At 37.0% G+C, this 25,777-nt stretch overlaps 1 protein-coding gene across 6 annotated transcripts in view; it reads left to right on the forward strand.

Moving 5' to 3' along the window:
• Positions 1-25,777, forward strand: part of OXR1 (oxidation resistance 1) — a 458,899-nt gene that overhangs the window by 226,176 nt on the left and 206,946 nt on the right. For all 6 annotated transcript variants that reach the window (XM_014855255.3, XM_014855256.3, XM_070481471.1 and 3 more), the window contains one exon: positions 9,137-9,327. In XM_014855255.3, the coding sequence (XP_014710741.1) occupies positions 9,137-9,327 (191 nt within the window). The remainder of the gene's footprint in view (positions 1-9,136; positions 9,328-25,777) is intronic.

The following is a 25,777-nucleotide window of genomic DNA, read 5'->3' on the forward strand; positions in this document are numbered from 1 at the left end:
AAGTACATGGAAGGGAAAACATAAAAATGTTACTACTATTAACATAGTGCTTTGAAACTGCATAGTAAAAAGAAAATATGCAAAATTCTTAATGAGTGCTCCAAAAACATAAAATATATATTTCTAATCAATAAAATTAAAATGTTTTATCTTTAGGTTGCTTAAAAGTAGTAGATCCCAAACTTGAACCCAGATCTTTGATTTCAGAGTCCTTGCTCTTCACTCCTCCATGCCATCACTGAAAATTTTTGAATAAAGATGTCAATTTAGCAAAGCTATGGAGTGTTTCTTCAGAAATTACAAAACTGGATTTAGTGAATAAATAATTGAAATATTGTTCAGATCGATCATAGTATTGGTAATGGGAATGAAACAATTTCATTTTTCTATCCAAACTCAAAAACCTATTCCCGTAATACAGTGGGAAGAAGGCTATGTTACATGAATGTATTAAATTGATCATCATATCTGCTACCAAACTGTCCAAAGTCTTACTCTTTAAATTTATTTTCCTGGATTTCCTTGCATTTATGTAAACTTACTTGCATTTTTGTATTATTTCTTGTGTTTTTGTTCCATGATGACACCGTTCATTCATTCAACAATTTATTTAGTGAGCAACTACGATGTGCCAAGAACTATGCTAAGTCTTAGGAATAAACTGGTGAACAGACTAGAATTTCTATGAATGTAGGAATTAAGTTGATCTGATGGTAAGGACTCCTAACAGAAAATGCTTCTTTCCTACGTCTTTTCTCTGGGCTGGTATAAACATAAGGATAGAAATAAACCAGCTGACAAACTTTGAGGACTTGGCTGTCTTTTTCATGAAAGGTCAGTAAGAAATATTCACCTTTTATAATAGAGTTCATTAAACTCTGGAGAGGCAATTTGGTTAGGCATCCCATTCTAGTATTTTTAGTATAAAATTAGTTATAGTAGCAATGAATTCGTGTATGCTTCTATATGATTCATATTATGTACACTGGCCTGGCCCTTCACAGAGTTGAATTCAATTGCATTTAACAAGAGAATTTCTAGTAAACCGTTCCTACCTGTGGCTTAATTCTTGAATTCTCTATTCTCTGAATTTCCAAGATAGGAAAGCATACACTTCTTAGGATGAATATAGAGCTAGAAACATGTCTTATTATAACAAGGTATCTAGTTTTGGTGTTCTATTAACTATCCAACACCAATTTGCGCTCCCAAAGGATACTTCTGTTGAAACATTTTGAATAGATTTGGAATTGTAAAAGAAGGTTGTACAATTCCTGATTCCACATTAATGAGATTTTCTGTTTCAATCCTTGTGTTTAGGGGTACAAAGAATAGCATGGCCACAGCAATTATAGAGCAGGCTGTAACTGACATATTCTATACCCTGGTGGATTGTTTTCTTTTTTTAGTGCCAAGTTTTCCAATCTGTCATTTCTTCTGGTTGGACTTCTGACTATGCTTGTTTCTTGCTGATTTTGTGGTTTGTTTTTAGCTGCTGGTTTTTGGTAAGACTGTACTGGAGGGGTAACAAAAGACCTTGATTTTGCAATGTGAAAATTTTTTAGGCATTTGCTCTCAAAAGCTCTTTTTGAGTGACGAGATTTTTGCAGCAGCCACAGTATCCAACTTGGAAAAATCTGCATTCTCAGCAGCTTTACTACTTTAAAAAATATCCTTACATTAGCTCTTTTAGGAAGCAAGGAGACAGCTTTGCTAACAGTAATGACTTGTGCAAACCACAGATGGTCTTCTTTCTGGAAGTTACTGGAAAAGACCAGAAGTGTTGGCTCTTTGGGGCACAGCCATTCGCATGCATCCATGTATCTATGTGTGCGTGTACATTTGTGTAAATATATAAGAAATGAATGAGACGAAGGATGAATTTGTATAACTGTTAATGGTACTGTAGATTTCTATGGAATTTTTCAAAGTGCTTTCACATAAATTTACACATTTTATGCTCATATTAACTCTCTTGGGTAAAGTAGGCAGATAGCATGGATATCACCATTATGGCTAAGAAAATGGAGGCCTAGAAAGTCCAGGTCTTTGCCCAAAGTCATGTGGCTGGTAAGTGTCAGCGCTGAAATTTATCTGTATCTCCTAATTCCAAAGTGTGAACTTTCAGTCAAAATGTCCTGGGTGGATTCCAGCTTCCCTAATTTTTAGCCCTATCAGTTTCTCTAAACCTCAGTTGATCCCTCTCCAAATGGGGAGTATGGTACCTACTTCATATGTTTGTTGTGATCAGTGAGGGAACTAACGTAGGTATAGTGTGTGGCCTGTACTCTGTACATTATAAATACATGACTGTTTGTATTCACTTGCATTTTTGTTTAAAGCAAAAACTGATATAATGCTTATTTTGTGCCAGGTATTCTAAGTGCTTTTATACATATTACTTAATCCTCATGTTAATTTTATGACATGGGTATTATTAATACTTTCATTTTACATAAAATGGAGAAAACTGAGGCAAGGAGAGATTAAGAAAATTGCCCAAGAAAAAATATTTGCAAATTATATATCTGACGAAGGGTGAATCTCCATAATATAAAAAGAATTCACACAACTCAACAACAAAAAAAATCAAACAACCTGATCAAAAAAATGGGCAGAGGATATGAACAGACATTTCTCCAAAGAAGGCATACAGATGGCCAATAGGCACATGAAAAGATACTCAATATCACTGATCATCAGGGAAGTGCAAATCAAAACTACAATGAGATATCACCTTATACCTGTAGAATGGCTATAATTATGGAGAGAAAAAATAACAAATGTTGGAGAGGTTGTGGAGAAAAGGGAACCCTCAAACACTGCTGGTGGGAATGCAAACTGGTTCATCCACTATGGAAAACAGTATGGAGATTTCTCAAAAAATTAAAAATAGAAATACTATATGACCCAGCCATCCCACTACTGGGTATCTATCCAAAGAACTTGAAGTCAGCAGTTCAAAGAGACTTATGCACCCCTAGGTTCACTGCAGCATTATTCACAATAGCCAAGATGTGGAAGCAACCTAAGTGCCCATTGACTGATGATTGGATAAAGAAGATATGGTATATATACACAATGGACTACTACTCAGCCATAAAAAAGGACAAGATCTTCCCATTCACAACAACATGGATGGACCTTGAGGGTATTATGTTAAGTGAAATAAGCCAGATAGAGAAAGACAAACACCATATGATTTCACTCATTTGTCAAAGAGAACAAATACATGAACAAAGAGAACTGTTTAGTGGTTACTAGGGGGAAAAGGGGTGGGGTGTGGGCACAAAAGATGAAGGGGCGCACCTATAAGGTGACCGACAGATAATAAGGTACAACTGATATTTCACGATGTTGTGAACTGTCATAACCTCAATTAAAAAAAAGCTTCCAAATAGTAAAATGTTACCCAAAAAAATGGAATTGTGGAATTTATGTCTTTAGTACATTGAATAAGGAGCAGAATTAACAGTATAGAAAAGTAATTCTATAATTTGAAGGATAAGTTTGAGAAGTCTTCAGAAATTTTAAAAAAAGATGAAAAAAATAATGATAGTTGGTCCCTGTTTCTGCCTGGAGATGAATGGATCGCAACAGGGTAGAAATGAGATGAAATAATATACACTGAATTTGGAAATTCTGCCTTCAATATTTTTAAAAATAAAAATGTTTGCTTACCAGATTGAAAAAAAAAAAAAAAAAGAAAATTGCCCAAGTTTACACAGCTCATCAATGCCAGGTTAGGGATACAATTCCAGGGAATGTGGCCCCCATGTCCACAGTCTTAACCACTCTGCTATTATTATTCAGGTACACAGTCAAATATATGAAAATGTAGCTTTTGCATTCTAAAGTTATACCACCTTAAATTCTTATGACCTAAAGAATATTCTCATTATACTATAGTAGATTTTCTGAACTGTTGCTGCTATTGCCCAGGGCATCCTGAGTGGATGGTAGAAGGTTCATGTTTTCCAGATAGCTACAGAACTCAGGAACATATCCAATTAGTTATTATGCAGGAACAGTTTGAAGTCCACTTGATGGAAGAGGTAATTCCAGTTAAGAACTCAAACTAAATGAAAACGTATTTTTCTTATACATTTAAGTCATATCAGCCTTTAGTTTAGGCTTAAGGTAGAATTCTATCATGCAGCATTTAGATAAGATACCAAAACTTTTCAAAGATGCAGAGCATAATAGACAAAGAACATTGAAAAGCATTGCTTGGTTATGACTTGAATAGAAGTTGATAGAAGGGTGGAGATAGAAGATGAAAACCCTATAATGTGAGAGGAAGAGGGAAGGTAAGACCAAAAGAGTATGATAAGTAGTAAATAATAGTAATAAAGGGATAAATGTGAGGAAGCTTGGAGAGACCTTCTCCATGGTGAAGCTATTGAAGTGGAGAATTGACCCAGATCTTTGGGAGAAGTCCTCTGTGGTGGGCAATGTAAAGCCATGTTCAGTCACTGCTGGCGCAAGCCCTGGCATTGGGATGTCCATTAACTCATTTAACCCAAAAGATTCCTGTGTTCTACTTGAACGATGATTCAGAAAATGAGTGGAAGATTTCTTATCTTTTTATCAAAGTAGAATTGTTATGCAAGGATAGAATTTAGGTTATCACTTTGAGAGTAGTTCTGTTTAAATTGGTTGGTATTGGAAGTTTCCTGCCATTTCTTTTTTTCGCTAGATCCTGTGATTTCACATTTCATGATTGGCTTACAGGCCTTCTCCTGCTTCTTGGAGAGCTAGTTGAAATTGGCATGAACCCTATTTTTACAGAGTGGGAAAGTCAGAAGCCTTCCTTTCCAATTCTTGTCCTTACCTCTTCATGGTTCCCTGGTCTCCACCTCTGCTTGTGAATTTATTGTGTTAAGTCAACCCCACACAACTATCCAATGGAATTAGCTATTTTCCAAAAGATTTGGGGACTCACACAAGAGAAACATCACATTGCACGCCACACAAAAGACTCCCATTTCGCTTGTCCTCTCGTTATCTTCCACTTCTTTCCCCAAATCCACACTCCAGGATAGGTGAAATCCCCTGCAGAACACAGTGCAGTTCCTGCAGGTGCAGTATTTCTCTCGAGTAGCGCAGCAGGGAAGGATCCTGAGAAGCTGATATAATTTCCTCAACATCCCTCGGAAGTTTGAAAAAGAAAATTATGTTGTCCTTTGCATCCTCTTATCAAGAGATCAGAACTTGCATTCACTGAGAGCTCCCTGTGGAGTTGCTATGCCAAGCACTTTCACATAAGATGTCTGCTGCATCCTCAGGACCTTTCTGAGTATGTTACCTTCATGTTATAGATGAGGAAACTGAGTCTCGGAAAAGTGTCCCACTTTGAGGCCATGCTGCAAGAAGGTGTTGGAATACATGTGGGGAAGTTCCTCCTCAAAAACAGAGGAACAAGGAAAGGCAAAGATTATGAAACAGCAGACAGTCTGCCTATCAGAGCCATGCCAAGAGGGACGGCTCCTTTTCCTCATTTCTTTTTCTCCATCCAAGACATCGAGACTCACTTCCCTTTGGAAATGCAAAGCACATTAAACAAGATTCTTTTGGTGCCTATTAAGAGATTATTTTTGTCTCTATTTGTAATGTTTCATTTACTATCAATGGGTATTTTATCTCACGTACACCTACGTATTCCATTATGCTATTTACATTTGTTTAACACATTTAATTAAGAACATTGTTAAAAATTTAGAAAGACTTACCCTTTCATGATTTTTTGGAAATTGAAGGTAGCATTTAGCAGGTTTCCTTGTCAACCACAGTAGTCATTTTTAGAATTTTTAAGGGAGTAATTCAATTACCCACACAGTTCTGCTTTCTAAGAACATGCAAATGGAAATCCTTAAGCAAGCCAGCAAACCTACGAGCAATGTTCCAGACTCCAGCAAAAACAATGAAAACATGACATCCTTCATCCCTTGATTGGGAAGACTGTCTGGTGAGGAGGGGCAGAAAGAACAAGGAAAATACCACAGGATGGTTTTCTACTTACCTTTGGAGCCTAGAGCCATGTCCTTTGCTCATTGCAAAGAGGCTGCAATAAGGGACCCTTAGACATTTTGAAGAGATGTAGAACTTTATCAATTCTAGTATCTAGCATCGTATCAAAGATAAGCCATCATTGCTGATATCCTCCAATATGAGACTTTAATTTAGTAACTGATCAATTCTAAAACAGGCCAACATAAAATATAAACAATTCCTAGTGATAAAATCATCTACTATGTGAATTTGAGATAAAACTTGTCAGATTTACGTTTTGAAAATAATCATTGCTGAGGACTAGAGAGCAGTCAGCTTTCTTTCTGTAAAATTCAGCACCTTTCCTTTAAATCTCTACTCCCCTGAACTCCCTTCCTCCTGAAAAACTTGCTTTCTGTTGAAATTGAAGTTTAATTTTGAAATAAAGTTTATAGCATGAACAATAGAAAACTGACATTTTTGTACATGATAAATGGTCAAATATTGGTGATTTCGTAGAGTTGATAGGGTTCAGTATAATATTTTTAGTGTAGTCTCGGTCTTTGTCTAAGTGTTTCTGGAAAGCCATGTTGGGACAAATCAACTTTGTTGCTTTGGTGACTTGCAATTTATTTCTTAATTTAGTCTTTATTAATCCTAATGCCTTCTTTAGTTTCCTTTAGTACTACCATGACATTTAGCTCCAGTCTACAAACTCCAGACTAAGACCAGAATGGAGTTATTGGGAAGACCAAGGCAGTAAGAAAAAGTAGATAACCCTGTGTAGAGTAAACCCACATTTCCTCAAGTGTGTGGTCCCTGGGTGATTTTTGGTGGCTGCTCCTTGAAGGAGCAGCTTGCTTAACTTTGAGATATAGCCTTCAACTGAATTTCAACAAAGCAGCCAGAGTGAGTCTTTTAAAATTCTTTTAAAGAAAGAAAGGGTCTTTCTTTAGATTCATTCTCCTCTGGTCATCTTTGGGAGGCTAGAGGCCAATAATATCATTCTAGTTCTTTTTACCGTCACCTTTTTGTGGCAAGGAGCCATTCAGTAGCTACGTGTAATCTTCATTGTAAATGAATAAGTGAAAAAGTCAATTGCTTATGGAAACTTTTTATTGCAGTATCACATACACCCAGAAAAGCTGCAAAAATCATAGGTCATTAGATTTTTACAAAGTATTTACATCCTGGGACCCAGACCCCAGATCAGGAAAAAAATTGATACTAGAATGCCAGCAACTCTTTCATGTCTCCATCAGCGTAATAACTCCCCAACAGTTTAACTCCCCACACTTTTGATACCATAGACAGTTTTGCTTCTATTTGAACTTCATATGGATGGAGTCATAGAGTATGTGCTCTTTTGTATCTGGCTTCTTTTGTCCAGCATTATTTTTATGAAAACCATCTATGTTGTTGCAAGTATTTGTAGTGCATTCATTTCCCTTGCTGTATAAATTTCCATTTGATAAATATTACACAATTCATTTACCCATTTCTGCTATTGGTAGACATTTAGATGGTTGTTGATATTTGTGTGATACAAATAGTGCTTCTATGAACATTTTTGACTGTGTCTTTGGATGATCATGTCTATATTTGTGTAGGATATATCCTAGGAATAGGATCAGTGAGCCAACGATCCATGCCTTTGGCTAAGCAGATATTGCCAGATGTTCATCCAAAGTGGTTGTACCAGTTTCCCCTCCCACCAGCAGTGCTGGAAAACTCCAGTTGCTCCTCATTACCACACTTAATATCATGTCTTTTACACTTTAGCCATTCTGACAGGTGTGTTATGAGTACAATGTGGTCTTAATTTGCACTTGTCATGACTAAACACTGTTGAGCACTTTTTAATGTATTTGTTGACAATTTGGATAAAGCAAGTCAGTTTTCATGAATATTAAGGGTAAAATAGGTGATATGTGGATATAGCAGAAAGCATATAGGTGATAATGAAATTACTAAAATTTAGTAAAGACTGCTTTCACTAATGAATCTTTTACTGATTGGTACATTCTATTCCTTTAACAAAGCTTCTGCTCCAATTAATTCAATTTAATAGAAGCTTATTGAGAGTTAATTATGAATAACCCCCTCTGTGGAATAATGTGAGACTACCAAAGTCCTTGTCATAGGAAGCTTCTCAGAGAAGGCCCTATTTAAGCTGATTCTAGAAACATGAGCAGGATCTGACACTGGGGCAGAAAATGGAATCTAATGTATGGGAAAAGCCTAAATAAAGCCTGGATGTGTGAAGATATATGAATCTTTCAGGAAATTGCAAATGCAGGTGTGTTTACCATAACAGATAAAGAAAACTGCTAACTTGTTTTCTACAAGGAATTAAAACTTTAAAAATGACTCTAACCTTAGCCTCTGGAAGTTCCAAGGGCCAAGAGTAAGCTGGGCTTAGGGTTCAGTTACATCACAAATATCAAGTTGTGTAGCTTGAAGTATTTGAATTTAACTCATGTCGTTTATCAATGATTTTCACACCAAAAAAAACCATTCTCATGCGTGAGTGGGGAAAATGCTTTATGGATAGCTTTTTGCTTTCCATGCTAGACCTGATGTCATCGCTCTAAAATATGGATGTGAGCAATACATTCACTGTCATTGAGAGTGTCTGGAGAAATAATGTGAGCTCTTTAATTTTCACAGCTAAGATGCTGTTATAGATTAAACAAAAAAGCACTGGCAGCCTCTAGTTACCCAAATAATCATTTCATTATCTTTTCCTGGGTTGCAATTATTTATTTCTAACTAGTGTTTTACTATAGCATTAAAAATACTCCTTTCAGAACCAAAAGCAATAGCCAAATGTATTATCTTTGTCTGACACCACATTTTAGTCTGCTATTAGAAAAATTAAAAGTTTTTTGTCGCCTTACATTTTAATATATTTTAATGAAACCTTTCAAAACAATCAGGCAGAAGTTTTTTTTTTCAACTAGTTTCAAAAATATTTGAATAATTCAAAATGCTGTAGGAAAGGTCTATAATTTCTGAATAAACCTTGTTCTATTTCAGGCCAAATATAACTCAGTTGTTGAAAAAAAATTATGATGTAGATAAATGTGGAACAAGTGTATCTCTCAAGTTGGTAATCACAGCGTGTGGTACTGTTTCCCTGTAGGTTGAAGAAAAAGTCCCAGTCGGTGGATATTACTGCTCCAGGGTTCAACCCTTTGGCTGGTGCAGGAAAGCAAATCCCACAAGCCAGTAAGACCCCTGCACCCAAGACGCCCATCACTGAAGAAGAGCAGAACAATGCAACTAATAAGCATCCTTCCCGGAGGAGTGACCTGAAGAGGTTCTACACCATTGGTGAGCACCAGACATTTTATGCAAATGATAGATGAAGTCCATCTAAACCGCACTGCGAATGTGTGGGTCTGTGGTTAAATGCCCTCTTGTTTATATAACTTGCATATTTTTCTGATGGTTTATATGGACATTTCTTACATGGCCTGAATACGGAGATGGAAAAACGCTGCAAACATTTAGCAAAGTGAAATAAGAGAGCACGCTTGAGGATTTTCTATAGCCTAGCCTAAGAGGAGTAAATTATACATATATGTGGTTTTTCATTTTTAAGCTTATGTGCTACTATTTTCATTTTCACCATTCTCCAGCCAGCACCGTTTTTTGTTTCTGTTCTTTGCATTTTCCCTCTGGGCCCTCAAGTCTCTGACCCTGTTCTGTCAGGTTGTTAAGACAGTGGTTGGTGTCAGCTTGTAACTCACAAAGCCACGAAGTAAATGGGAAGATTTTACCTTCTGAGGGAGACCAAATTACAGTTGTGTTTTGGCCTTGCATGTGACGTTCTTCACTGTGGAGAGGCTGGAGAGATGGAGAGGTCTGACATCCAGAACCCATGGATGAGAGAGTAGAGGCTATGGAAAGGGTCTTGCAGCCATTATCTCCCTTTTTCTCAGATAGAATAATATCCAGTAACTTTGAATTTTAACAATTAATTGGAGTGTTGTAGGTAATCAATCTAAGTGAGTTGAATTGCCAACTGTTATGTGCCAATATTTATCCATCATGTCTTTGACCTTTCTTTTTAACTAACACTAACAATTTTCAGTATCTTAGGTCTATTTCAGACAAAAGTTGCTCACCATATCCTATATGGTAGAGGATGTTGTGTCGGAGAGATAAATCTATCCAGGAAGAGGATGGGTGCTTTGGTCTTGCATATTATTTCATTTTGGAGAGATTTGGTCTTCTCCTAAAGCCTTAATAGTAGAGACTGTGGTTTAATGGGTTTACCAAAGTTACATTAAGGGGGTCGTGTTTCCTTTGGTATCCACCGTCCACTCCACCCCAATATGGGATGTTTAAAATTTTTTTCTCAGATATTTTAGCGTCCTTATCGTCTCTTGTTTTTGTTTTTTTGGTGAGGAAGATTAGCCCTGAGCTAACATCCGTGCTAATCTTCCTTTACTTTTTGTATGTGGGATGCCTCCACAGCATGGCTGATGAGTGGAGAAGGTCCACGCTCAGGATCCAAACCTGTGAACCTGGGCTGCCGAAGCAGAGCACATAGAACTTTAACCACTCAGCCACGGGGCCAGCCCCAGTGTCCCTATCTAGAAATGATAATCAGGTTAGATTAGATTTCTGGTTCTGATTCCCACACCAATTTTCTGTATGACCTTATCAAGTCCTTTTCCTCTGTCTTTGGGTTAAATGACTTCCTTCAAGCTTAAAGAGATGCCGTCCTGTAGGTCTAGCAGTAATACTTCAGGATTTGGCTACTAAACCGCTTTTGCCCTTTCTGCCATTTTATATCCTCTTCCTATATCTACTCCCAGGTTTTCTCTTTCCAGATTAAGATGTTCAAGTCTTATTTTTCAACAGGCAACAAGCATGGTGTCTTTAAGGATGTCAATAGTGAACTAAGGAGAATTGATGCGAAACAGTGTAGACAGGTGCATATTTCCGTTTTTAAAACTTAAGATAGCAGAGTTCTAAAAATCAATCAACTAGAAAAAGCCCGTAAAGTTTACATAACTGCCTCTCCATTTTCCAAAGGCCTCTCCTCCCACGCTTCAACGTGTCCACCACCTACTGTTGCTTTTCTGATTTATTAAGTGGCTGAGAAGACTCAGTATTTTGCCTTCAGAAAGTAAAGTTTATTGTACAAACTCAATATTCTGTAAAGATAAAATGAGGGAGAAACACTGACCAGCTTCACCATAGTAAATAAAAAGCTTAGCCTAGGAAATTGAAGGCTAAATGGTGAGTTTGGATTGCAGAAAGATGAACTATGAGTTATTTTAAATGGCTCTACCACTAGTGAATTTTTAATTATCGTATTGAAACAATTTGACCCATAATCAATGTCATTGGCATGTCTTATGTTAAAATATACATCTGAATTTCAACTTAGTATGTTTATGTAACCCTTCCAATAATTTGGACCTGGAAACATTATTTTAAGGCTGAAATATTAGCAACCATGTAGTTGCCTGTATCAAAAAATCAATTCACAAAACAAGTCTACTTCAGTATCCGTTAGTAAAAGTATTACTAACAAGCAACAACAATTGAAATTACCATCATTGGTAATTACATGTACCAGGTATAAATTAAGCTCCTTTCTTCTATCTTGATGCATCCTTACAACAACTCTGAGAGATAGGTGTTATACTCTCTATTTTTATAGGCAAAGGCTAGAACCTTAGAGAAATTAAAGAAGGAGCCATGATCCAGAGATATGAGACTCTGTGAATGAAATTAACCTTCTCTTGTGACATTTTAGAGTCAGCCTTCTGTGTCATTCGGAAGGATACCATCCCTCACTGCACAGAGGTGAACCAGAGGAGTTTCTATGGGTAATGCGGTGGAATAAGATTTTTACTGAAGTTCCAATATAATCTCACTTAAGGAAACCATGCCAACTAAGCCGTCCACCAGCCAATATGTCCTTTCGTTGAAAAATAACACTGTGACTCAATTTATGGTTTGCACAACTGGAAAAACCTGGGAGCCCTCTTGTGGCCAAGTAGAGTACTACATTTAAATTTAGCAATGCAGTGAAACACCATATTTAAGTGAAACATTATATTTAAATTCAAGCAATGGTTCTGGGGATTAAAGAATTTTCAAGTAAAAATAAGAAACTAGAAAATTTTGGAGTTATTTAAATGTCTCTTAGTGGCTGAGTGGCTGGGGTAGCTTCTTTAGATATTTCTTTTGATCTCAAAGTTGTTATCCTTCATGAACCTACGTATAGAATCTACTTCCTGTTGAGAGAACTCTAGGAAAGAGAAATTATAGCCTCCTTGTATAGACAATAGATTTGGGTCTTTAGTTATTCCTAACATCAGGAACATATTAAACCTAATATAGCAACAACAACAAAAAAAAGCAATGAGCATAAACTCGTTACTTTTTTATAAGTGAATAACCCATCTTACCTGAGTATAGTAAAATTTCATTGATTTGGAATAAGTAGAGGAAAAGCTATTTTCTATTGATGTGAAAGATATGAATCTTCAGATAAATTACAAGGAAAGTAATCACTCTCAGGACCGTGGCCAAGGAAAGAGTTTTTTTCTACCCTGCTTCTGTCACTAACTGTATAATCTTGCAGTTATTTACCATCATTTGACCTTAATTTTCTTGTCTATATAGTGGAAGATTTAGACAAAATCTGTCTTTCTATTTTTCCGTCTATTAGATGGCCATATGAAGTACTATATAAGTTTTGATTACTATGAAACAGATTACCACAAACTTAGCTATTTAAAACACCCGTTTATCAGCTCACAGTTATGTAGGTCAGAAGTCTGAAAGCAGGGCTGTGTTCTCTGCTCAGGCTCTCACAAGGCTAAAATCAAGGTGCTAGCTAGGCTGAGTTCTCATCTGGAGGATCAACTAGGGAAAGATATGCTTCCAAGCTCATTCCTGTTGGCAGAATTTAGTTCCTTGCAGTTGTAGGACTGAGGTCCCTAGTTCCTTGCTGGCTGTCAGCTGGGGGCCACTCTCAGCTTTTAGAGGCCACTCTCTTTCCTTGCCATGTGGCCCCCTCCTTCTTTGAGCCAGTAACTGTGCATCAAATCCTTCTCATCTGAAGCTCTGACTTCCTCTCCTGGGGCTGGCCAGGAAAGCTCTCTGCTTTTAAAGGATTCATATAATTAGGTCAGGGTCACCCAGATGATCTTCCTGTCTTAAAGTCAACGTCACCTAATCATGGGAGTGATGTCCATCATATTCATAGTCTTGGGGATTATCCAAGTGTGTACATCTGAGGACCATCTTAGAATTCTGCCTAACGCATTTTACACCACTCAGCCAGTATGTACACACTCAACTACCAACACAACTCGAGCAAAATTTCCTGAAAACATTTCCCTTACTGTCTATTCTGATCATTTTTATTCTATCCTATTTCATTTTTGTTTTTTAAAGATTGGCCCTGAGCTACCATCTGTTGCTAATCTTTTATTTCTTCTTCTCCTTCTCCTCCCCAAAGCCCCCCAGTACGTAGTTGTATATTCTGGTTGTAGGTCCTTTTAGTTCTGCTATGTGGGACGCCACCTCAGCATGGCTTGATGAGCGGTGCTAGGTCCATGCCCAGGATCCAAATGGGTGAAATCTTGGGCCGGTTATGCAGAGCACATGAACTTAACCACTCGGCCGGGGGGCTGGCCCCCCTATTTCATTTTAAAATTCAATTGCGACTCACTAAATTGATTGCATAGTCCATTGATGAGTTGTGACCTGCAGTTTGAAAAATCACTGGACTAGATATTTGAAGTCCTACAGATGCTTAAAATTCTATTGTTATTTTTGAATAAAAGTGTTAATTAGAACTAGGATAATACAACACTAAGTTAGTGGATAAACTCTAATAGTAAATAAATGCAAATAGAATAGAATTTTTCACTACTCCAATTTCTGTTTGTGTTCAATAAAACTACTTGACTTTGACAGTGTATGTAAGAAAACTGTATCCTTCAAAATCATAGTTCCTACCTCAAAACACAAGATGCAACCAAATACTAGTAGACTGAGATATTTGTAATATTTCATTTATTTGCTACCTTTGATTCAGAGTACTACCTGTAAAGATGTCTGAAAGAATTGTGACGTAGGCATAGAGGCAGTGAAGAAGACTGTGCACACAGGATCCAAAAATGGCCCATTGCTCTCTAAGGTGGACCTGTACAATTCCGTATAATATTTGTTCCTTGATTCAGATTCTAGAACTGAAGTTTGTACATCTCTTTTGTAACTATTAGTCAAAGGTACTGATGTCTTTCCGTTCTGAGGATTTTCCCTCAACAATGAGGAGGAGGGGCAGCTCTTGAATGGATGTTCCTACAGAGTCATTCCGTGAAACACCAAATGCTGATTAGTCCCTGATCAGTCCTTGCTGGGAGAAAGCCTCCTAGGAGATGCTGCTAGAAGAGAAAGAAAAGTAAAACAGAGCCCTGCTTGCAAGGTAGTCCTCCCGTGGGTGGGGGAAGGGAGCGCCTGGTTAAAACAGCACATCAGTGAGCAGAATACAAGACGGATGCCCTAAATGCTGTGGGGCTGGGGCAATGAATGCCAGCGGCAGAGGGCAGGGGAGGCTCACTTAAAGGGCTGCAGAATCCAAAAGATGGAGAAATCACATCAGATTGAGACACACACAGGCTCTTTCCTGGTTCCATAGATCCAGTCACCCTTCACCACCCGCCTCCCACCTTGCCTATGAGCTTTCTTGGCATCTGGCACTTCCCTATCCCCCTTACCTGCCTGTGTTGGCGAGTCTGTCTCCATACCAGGTCTCACTTCATGTGGTGGGGAATGATGCCATTCATTTCCTTCATCTCAGCCCTTAGTTTGAGGCACATAAAGTGCTAAATAAACGTTGGGGATGAGAGAGAAGAGGAGGAAAGAGGTGCTGGTGGAGGTCGTGGTGATGAACCCCCCCATTCTCAGTGTGCAAGAGGAGAGGAGGCAATCTGCTAAGAGTTCAGTTTCAGGGGGAAAGAGTTCTGGAGACTTCAGGGCTGCGGAGAACAGTGGAGAAGAGAATACAACCGTTGCATCTGTGAAAAAGAAAAAACGGTTAGAAATATCAAAGCCTTCTTTTGTTACTTATGCTATTTAAATGCTCTCTACAAGTTCATAGAGAAGGCAGAACAGGGTGGAACTTGGCCTTCCCAGACTCCTGGCTCAGCAGGGCTGCCAAACCGGTCCATGAAGGGGGCTCCTGGTCAGGGATCTGATAAATACCTCTGGAACTTTCTTCAGTTGAGATTTCTCCCCCTTAGGTCCTCACTTTGTCATGTGTGTCATGTGAACTGAGAGCCTTATAATCTCCTGTTTGCCCTCATGGGTCAGTCTCTACCTTCTTTCCTTCTATCTATGTTAACCTCACTGTACCATCTTCTCTCTGTAAGACACCATTGATGATAAATCAGTCAATGTTCTTTACACAGTAATTTCCAGTTATATTCAGATGAGTGAATTCTAGGTTTATTGGGGGGATATGTATAACTCAGACTTTTCCACATGTGAAAATATGTTTATTCACTTATAAATCTATTTCTTTGTGAATTCAGTAAATCTTTACTGAATGCCTACTATATGATGGGCTTGTTCACAGTGCTGCTAAAACAAGAGTAAATAAGACCAGGTCCAGGCTTTCAGGTAAGAGTATTTTAGGGGGAAGACAGGTCATAAAGAAGCAATTGGATATTTAACACATTGTCAAATAATGATACATTTTTAAAGAAAAATAAAACAGGTTAAGGGAGAAAGGTGATAGAAAAGTTACTCTGTAAAATGTGTTTGAATCTTATACAATTTTTATAAACATTCTAGCAGATGAATTCTAGCAGTTCTAACTGAGAAATCAATTAGGCTGGTTTCAATTACAGGACATTCAATGTATTAATAATAGATTTTTTCAGAGTTGTTTTTTGCTTTCCTTGGCATAGAATTAGTTTAAGAAAAGACTAATGGAATTTCTATTTGCAGCATGAAGAAGAAAATGACTGAGGGGAAATTTAATGATCCTCAAGCTTCCCAGCATTGTTTTAAAGAGGAGGTGACCAAATGTTCTTCATTTCTACAAAGAAAAGAATAAGGCATGTGTATTAAGCTATAGCAGAGAAGATTGAAATTAAATATTAGGAAGAATGTAGCAAACGTTGGTATACTTTACTAGGAAGTTTGTTTTTTGTTTGTTTCTTTAAATACAGCTGTTATCTCTTCAGAGTGCTTTAGTGTCAACTTGCCTAGAGGGAAAAGTGATAAGATCCTAATGATTTTGACCAATGGCAGGAAGGCTCCTTTTTTTTTTTTGCTCACATAGGGAGTGGATCCTAGGGGGAGGCTGAGTTCTGGAATCTGTGTCTAAGTTGGAATCCATTCCCCCTGCTAGTTTTGTGACCATACACAAGGTACTTAGAATCTCAAAGCTCAGTGTCTTTACTTATAAAAGGAAATAAAACAGATCCTTACTGAAAGGGCTGTTGTGAGGAATAAATGAATTAATCTGTGTAAAGTGCTTATAATACTGCCCAGAACTTGGAAGTTCTCAATAAATACTGGTTATTTTAGAGCTTGTTGTTGTTGTGCATTAAAGAGGAAACATAAATGAGGTATCCTGATGCCTGCCCTTTTGGAACTTATGTGAAGCAATCTCCTGTCTTGATCCTTGTGGATCTGATCGCTTTCCACTGCTTAAAACACTACAGTGGTTCCTCATTCCCAAAATAGGGTCTTAATCTATAGACCTTTCATACTCTGCCCCTACTCACTCTCTGTCTTAATCTCAGACCCCAGCCCTACACTGTAGCCAGGCCCTGCGTCTTGTGGTTTCTCAAAAGTGTCCTTCTGTATAATGTATCACGTGCTTTATGTAAGTGTTTCCTTCTTCGTAGATTAGTGTTAGGATTCAACCCAAACTTCCTCATTCTGGGCCACACCTTCCCCAGATCTGATCCACATGAATAGATTTCAAAGCATTTCAACATCCACATTGTCAGTTTTATAGGTGACTAACAAATGCTCTGGAATTCAATAAATACTTAGAACATTTCTAAAGGGTAAGTGGAAGATATATTATGGCCGCCAGCCATGAGCATTCTTTGGAATTAAGTCTCTGAAAGTGGAATGACTTATTCATGATTACACTGTAGATAGTGGCAAAGCCAAAGAAAGAATCTAAGTAGACTAATGACTAATGGTAAAGAGCTCATCCTTTGCATGTTTAGAGGTCAAGTTCTCTTCTCAAAAACAAAAACCAAGGGGGCTGGCCTGGTGGTAGTTGAGTTTGTGCCCTCCACATGGGCGACCTGGGGTTTGTGGGTCCAGATACCAGGCACAGATGTACACACTGCTCATCAAGCCACACTGTGGCAGTATCCCATATACAAAGTAGAGGAAGACAGGCACCAGTGTTAGCTCAGGGCTAATCTTCTTCAGCAGAAAGAGGAAGATTGGCAACAGATGTTAGCTCAGGGCCAGTCTTCCCTACAAAAAAAAAAACAAAAACAAACTGAAATTAGATCATTGGCAGAGATGTCAGTGAGTGTTCTCAAGTGGCATCCCAATGGTATAGTCCATACCATTGATGGTGAAACAGATTAATTAAAGAAGAATACTAGTTTTTCATGCAGTTACATTTATTCAGTTAAGGTGATGTCCTTTCCTTCTTTTCATTCTTCCTCCTTAGTTCTTCCCTCCTCTTTTCTCTCATCCTCCTTTCCTTCCTCCCTTCTTTCTTTCCTTCTTTTCTTACCTCCTTCCTTGTGTTAAAATGAACTTTCTTTTGTGAAATGATGACATAGTATATGTATTGGTTTGGTACACTCTTTAAATAAGATTTGTTCTTTTCTAAATCTTCTTGCTTGTCAAAATTAAGTTGGGAAATGTCCCCCAAGTACTCTTTTGAAATTTTACTGGTCTGTGACGTTGTAACATCCGAAATCCAGTGATCTTGTCTTTTCTCTGCCTTCAGGATAGAATGCCTTCAACATTCCAAGCTTAATGAAGCACAGTTAAAAATAAATTTGTATCTTACTAACTCCAGGCTGCTTACATATTGAAAAGAGAGCCTGCAGAATTGGGGGTTCCCTGCGAATTCTTCTGAGTAGTTGGCAAAGTTAAAACAGTAATAACTAGTTTGGAAACTCTAAAAAGAGAAAAGCAAGACACACATTTAATGCTTTTTAATTGCAGTACAACGGGCATTTTAAAATATTATCATATAACTTGTATATGTCTCATTTTGGAGCCAGACTTTCTAATTATGAGAATAAAAAAAGAACAACTCTAATGTGAAAATACTGTAACAGGACAGAAAAGAAAAAGGAAAAGACTAATCTTGCTGGAGGCAGCACATTCTGCAGCATGAAACTAGGTCACCACTGAACCACAACCTTCTCTCCAAGCTAGAAGATTCTTCATGTAAAAGCAAGAAATCTCTGTGATTTAATCAGCAGAACCATCTTGGCATACAGGTCACTGTCTATAAGCACGTAGACTAAAATGGGTAACTGCTCTGAGGGTTCAAATTAAATTATGTTCCTGAGAAAAACGACTCTGTTTTGAAGTTTGTTCTGACAGTTTGGTGACTCCTTATATTTTCTGGGTCATAAGAATGTTTATGGAAAAGTTTTCCATTGCTGAGCTTCCTTGTTATACATGGAATCTGGGTTTTTCTAAATGGACCTGGGCTTTTCACAAATTCTGAAGACCAGCTCCTGTGTAGGAACACCATTTCTTTTCTTTATTATGCACGTTGTATAAGATGGGCAATTTTTATGAAGACAGTGGATTTGAAGATATTGAGAATCCAAGTTTAATTTTTTTGTTCATTTGTGGAATAAGCAGACCTTGGGGTTTGATATATGAGTTTGTGTGTGTGAGTGTAGGTGTTGGAGAGGTATTTGTTTGAATTTTTATTTTGTATCATTTTTTTATTTATTTCTCTTAAAACCCACTTTACAACATGAGGCCCAGGAAAACTCACAGGCAGAAACTCTTTTTCAAGTCTAGAATAATTCTGAAAGCTTTATTTTTTTCTAGAGAAATTAGATATTTTTTGCTGAACATTTACATAATCTTAATTAAACTTTACTTAGTGGCAGTAGGTACACTCAGAAGAAAAAAAATGTTTGTTTGGGATCCCTATAGTTTGGTAGTGCTTATAATATGCTCCATAAGCTTGCCAACTCTAATTTTACAGGGTTAACACCATGTTTTGTACATTTTCCGTAGTCTTTTTTGCTCTAATTCTGTGATTGTTCTCTGTCAGAAGTAATCAACCCAGGATCAAGAAACACAGCTTAATCATGGCTGTCATAATGGATTAAGAAATGTCAGTAACCCCAAGGTTTCCCTGGGCAGCTTGAGTGGATGTAGTGTGTGAGTTTCAGCATAATAGTCTTATAACTTATTAAAAACAAATTATAACTGTCAATTTATATAATGATTTCTGAACAGCCTAATTAAACCTATACTGGTTACAATTATGGAGTAATTAAAATGGACATTATTTCATGGTTGAGAAATCATGATCCTGTTTGAGATTTGCTAAATCCCTCTGAAAATAAGTTCTTCAGCACTGTCAGTGATCAAAACTCGCCCTTTCCGCCCACCAACATTTGTAGGAATGTTCTGTTTCACTGAAGCATGGCTGGGGGAAGAAAACGACAGATTATTAAGAAAGACCTACTTTATTTTAAACGTTTAATGATAGAATTAACAGCAATGTGAACAGTGAAATATGCCCAAATTTCCCCCGTATTTCCATTTTTTTAAAGAGAATGAATTTAAAGATTTTCTAGGATCTTACACACGTTCAGAAATTAAAATATTGGTATCTCCTGACTTTTTAAAGTTAGCTTTCTTCCCACTTCATAGCTAAGGTATTTCTTCACACACAAAAAACTTGCAAGATTTATGCTCCTCAGTGAAATGTTGACCATGTTTAAAATTCTAATCTAAAGAATATTACTTGGAAGAATGTAAAAATTGTTAAAAGCTTCATACAATTGGGGGCGGGGGCTTCTATTTCTGCAGAGGTTTTGAAACCACTTTGACTACAGTTAATTACTTTCAATAACACAACTGGAGATTATAAATGTTTCAGTGACCATTCGTAATCGATTCACTATAAATCATATGCACATCTACATGTAATCAAGCATTTAGTGAGCTATTTTAAAACTTCACTAATTCAAACTTTGTGATCCTCTGGACAGCCTATGAGATAAAAAACCTTTGTATTGGTACAATCTATGAATAAAAAACTTTGAGGGTTTGTAGTGGAAACATGATTTCAGGATACAGAAAATACCGTTTCAGCAAATTAGCTTAACAGTTTTTTAGTAGGTAAAAAGACCTACTAAGAGAAATGAGTGAGCTAGTGTTAAAGTAATGTTATCTATTAGTTAACCTATTTCATGTTACCATGTATGTTTGAAAATAATAAAGTTAAATACCTTCAAAATATTATATGAGTAAGTCTTTAGTAATTTAGATGGATGTTTTCTTGGGGGAAAGCCCATATTGTCTGCATAATCATGGCCAAGAAACTTGAGCATCCCATTTCCTCCATTCCGTTTGTTTGGTACTTTGTTTGGTAAGCCTCTTTCATAAACTGGAATCTTAAGTCTTCTAGTGCATTCTGTCTTAATGGAAAGAACTGCTATGCACTGGATTTTAAAGAACCCTGTTATTAATATTAGAAACATTATGCATTAAATATATGGAGGAAAGCCAATCATCTGAGAAATCAGTAAGACTTTAAACAGCGCCTACCTGCTGCATTACATTATTCTCTATTTGCTAGGATTTGCACTCAAGGATCCTTAGACCTTATTTTGTTGCTTCAATTTTAATACATCCATAAGAAAGACGCTGATTTCCTCTTGTAGTTCTCTGAGCTATAGGAGGCAAAAATTTATCATCAATAGTATATTGGAGAAAAGTATCACAGGTGTCCACAGGGAGCTGAACTTTGTGACTATGTTAATTGGATTTCTCATAGACTGATTCAAAAGAATTTCCTTTCCAATTAGGTAATTTCAGTGTCTTTGAGGTCTTTTTCAAGTGAGTCAAGATTTAGCAAAAGCAGAAGAATAATATTTACTGTAAGAATCACACGATGTAGTATGTTCTTTGAGGCTATAGAGTTTCACTTCCTGCTTTAAGTAATTCTCTCAAATTACAGATCTTTTGTAATATGAGAAAGATTTTTGTAAATAAACATAGAGTGAGCAGGAGATAGCCCAAATGATGCACTTAAATAAGAAAAAGAAGAATTCTATAAATAATACTTCCCTCTCTCCTTCTCATATTTATTTTTCATCTCTACCCTTATGTAAGCTTATCTGAACTTCAATTCAATGGGCAGTTTTAAGAATTCATATACATTCATTTAGAAAATGGTTGTCTGACCATCATTGACAATTGCTAATAGTTGGAGTTGAGACTTGAGAAAGATGAGAAGCCAGATAGTGGGAGTCTTGTATGCAATATTAGGGAATTTGGACTTAATCTTGACACACTAGTAACTGTTGAAGGGTTTTACCTACAGGTTGCCTTGATACAGTTGCTTTATAGAGCCATATTTTGAGCATCATACAGAGAATAGGTTGGGTATATGTATGTCTAGAGAAAGCAGAATCTTTTAGCATAAGGGCTAAAAAGATAGGATGTTGTACTGTTTAAGAGCTTTGGCTGTGGAATTACATAGGTATGGATTTGGATCCTAGCTCGGCCATTCTCAGTAACTCTGTGACCTTGGACAAGTCATTTAACCTCTCTGAATTTCTGATTTTCATTTGGGAAGTGAGAATATTACCCTGTACCATTTTGGTTTGTAATAAGGTTTATATGAGATAATGTGTACAAATAAGAGTAAGCACACAGTAAGTGTTAAATAAAAAGCAAAGTATCAAAATAATATTAATGGAGAGTGACAAGAGCCTAAACTAAGGCAAAGGCAATATGATAAGAAAGAATTACAGAGATATAGGACATAAATCTGAAGGGATTGGTGACCAACTGGAAAAGGAGAGAAAGACTTTCTAGTTGGTGCTATAATTTCAGGTTTTATATACTTGAAACAATGATAGCTAATATTTTTCTATTAAGAAGATATATCTTGTTTTGTAAACAAAATGAGTATTTCTATGGGCTGGAAAAGGGATAAAAGCATATAGCAATAAATGAGTATTGAAGTCATGGACCTTTTGAGCTCTGGTCCAAAAATAGTAAGGGGCAGCCAAGAGCTCAACTCTAGCAAGATGACTGGGATTAAAAGGACACCGTGAGCTGTCATAGCCGAGAAAAGCCCAAGAGGACATGACAGCTAAATGTAATGTGGTATCCTGGATGGGATTCTGGAACAGAAAAAAACATTAGGTAAAATGTAAGGAAATCTGATAAAATATGTACTTTAGTTAATAGTAATATATCAATATTGATGTGTTAATTGTAACAAATGTATCATATTGTTATAATATGTTAATAATAGGAGAAGCTGGCTGTGGGGTATATGAGAGTTCTTTGTACTATCTTAGCAATTTTTCCATATCTAAAAACTGTCCTCAAATAGAAAAGTTCTTAAAAACATAAAAGAAAGGGATACCATGCATGATGAGAGAATAGAGCCCCACTCACTTCTTTCAACTTAAACCTGAGCAGGGATTCCCAACTAATAAAGGAGGCTGGAAAAAGCTGTGATTACTGCCCAAGCAGGGTTGTGGCTCATAGTAAGCTTCAGAGGCCACAAAAAAAAAACAGAGAAAGCCTTGCAGGCTGGACCTAGGAGAAGCCACTCATCCATTTCCTATCTGAATCTATTTTCTCGCCACTCGCAGCATGGGATGTGAGCCACCAATATAAGACCTTGTTCTGGAGTGGAGGTCCCAGGGGGCAAGTAGAACCCCGAGTGAAATGACTAGATGGAAAGAGAGGATGGTAGAGAGAAAGAAAAATGTGAAACCTAAAAGCTCTCTCTCAAGAGGAGCCTGAAACTAAAATTTAAGTACATGAGGAAAGCTAAAACTGAGAAAGTCAACAATTGAGTAAGGAATTCATTCTTGATAAAATGAAAAATGTTTTTTTTAACTCTTTAAATGACTTTTTGTTTTGTTTGAGGATTCTAGGATACCTATTGAGTTTCTGATTTGAACATTTGGGTGAATGGAGTTATCATTTACAAAGATGGAAAGTACTCCAGAGGTAGTTTTTGAAATGGGATGTTGAGTTCAACTGTGGGTCAGTTGAGCTTAAGGTACCTATGGTAACAGGCAGTTGGATCTGCAGTTCTGGTGCTCAGGAGATAGGTTTAAAATGAAGATCTCAATCCAATTTGGCACGTAGGTATGGAGAAGTTTCTTAAAAAGAGTGAGTAAAGTGAGAAGAAGGGTTCTACTAAAAATTTATGGGGTGGAGTGAGACCAGTAGACTGCAGAGGAAACTAGGAAAGAATGATCAGTGACATAAGAGGCAATCTTTGTTGTTTCCTCCAGCTCTATAATCCAATAAATTTGTCCATTGTTGTCCTCTAGTTGTTTAGGAAAGAAATGAATCTATTCACCCATATGACCAAAAGTGCAAAGATTATCTTGATGGGGCCTTGACATCCTAGGGTTAGAGAAGAAAGATGTTCATGAAACCTATGTTGGAGGTGAGGTGGAGAGGAATATTCTTTGTCAAGAGAGAGGGGGCAGCAGCTTCTCTTTGGTGCCTTTCTGTGGTCATCACCTATGATTTAAGTATGTTAGAATAATAAAATCTGTCAAGAAAAATGGGTTGAAGTGGGATTGCTGTCTAAGTATCACAGCAGAAAACTTTTGCTGTTAAAGACAAATGATTTTTATATGATTTAGAGTAAAGTCAAGGCGTCTGAAAACATCTTTTTCCAGCTTTGAGTCAGTATTCATGAGTCTCTCCTCTTACTGTAAATCACACTTATGATTCATTCTGTTTAAAGCCCTATTTATTGCCGTCATACCATATCACATGGTCTGAGGTCTGAGAACTTTGTCCTACATCATTTTGGGACTTGTAGAAAACTTAAGGGTCAGCAGGAGACAACAAATAACTCAGGGTCCAATGGCAGTTCCATGATACAGCACCTGAACAGAGGAAAGGCTTGGTCTTATTTTTCTTCAGCAGGACTCAGAGGGGAAAGCTTTAAAGACTTAACACTATTCTAAAGAATCGATTCCTAAATTTTAACATGCATAGGAGAATCTTATAAATATACAGATGCCGACTCAGTAGGCCTGAGTGGGGGCCCACAATTTTGCATTTGCAACAGGATTTCAGGTAATGCTGATGCCTCTGGTCCATGAATAACAAGGCTAGTCTAAAGAGCCTGAAGGCTTTCTTCACTTGGCAACACACATCAAATATTTTTCATTATTCGGACCCAAGGTATCATCCTGAATCAAAAGATTATCCTTAAGAATTGTGTTCCTCTCTTGCAACAAACTATTTAACTCCCAACCAATACCTATGATACAAGAAACTTTCAGAGTAAGAATAAAAATGTAGATATGATCTCATAGACACATACGTATAGCTTTCATACTATAAAATACACAAATTACCATAAAGTAGTAATAGATAAAATTGTTTTGTTAAGGTTGGAGCATTTGAGACATGTCAACAGTTTCTGAATTTGATTTGTCAAGAATGTTGGCTGTGACATATAGTGTAGTTTAGCGCAGAACAGTAGAATTACATAGGTTCTGACACAAAAGAGACATGTTAGAATTCCACCACCTATGACTCCTGACCTGTCAGCAGTTTATACAAATCCTGAAATTCTGGCTGATTGGATTTCCTGTGGAAAGTGATGGAAGAACTAAGTTCCTTGTCCTGGTTGAAATGGCAGAAATAGGGAGTATATACATGGACATATGGGACAGAGACCTTCAGCTGACATCAGAGTCAGACACCTCATCATTAATAGTGGGAAGAAGGGAAGTGAAAATCAGATAACTTTGAAACTATTCCTACATTTACTCCTAACCCAACACGTGGTTCTGGATGTGTGTCACTCATCTTCCCAATATTCTAACTCCCACATCTGATAAATTAGGGAATTTGATATCCTCATGATCATGAAGACTCCTTTGAGCCTCTAATTCTTGGATTTTAGTATTTTTAACTGAGGTGCATTTTATTACTGTTCTTTTCAAGTGAAATTATTTTGAGCATTGATTTTTGGCACAAGACCTCTCTAAGTACAGTTCGAAATAGCATTTGTTTCTAAAAACATGTTTAATTTCTTGTACCATCTTCTTTCTGCCACTTTTAGTTTTCTTTCACTAAATGAATATTTAGGTATTCTTTCATTAATTCTTTCATTTTGTTGTTCCAAAACTAGACTAGGATCTTTTCCCAAAGTATACAAGTTTCAGGTTGGACCTGCTTATTTCTTGTTTGTAATTCCAACCATTCATCATGACTGGTGTTCTTTTCAGTCTCCGAAACTACTTTATTTAGTACAATTGTATTGCTCCATTAAATGAGCAAGATTTGTAATAATTAAATCCCTTTATAGAAAGGAATATTTTCTCAGTGGCTATGTCCTTTGTTTTGGTTTCATGACTCCAGATAGTTCTGACAAACTCGACAATTATGAATAGCATAAAAATAGGTGTTTTGAGTGTACTAAAGCAGATTTAAGTTGAGCATGCAAAAATGCATGTGGAGCTCAGTTCTTCAAAGTGGGAAAGAGGAAGGAGAAAAGAACCAACAGTGACAAGCACATGTGCATGCTGGATACCATGCGTTA

This window comes from Equus asinus, chromosome 12, assembly GCF_041296235.1.
Source record: "Equus asinus isolate D_3611 breed Donkey chromosome 12, EquAss-T2T_v2, whole genome shotgun sequence".
NCBI lineage: Eukaryota > Metazoa > Chordata > Mammalia > Perissodactyla > Equidae > Equus > Equus asinus.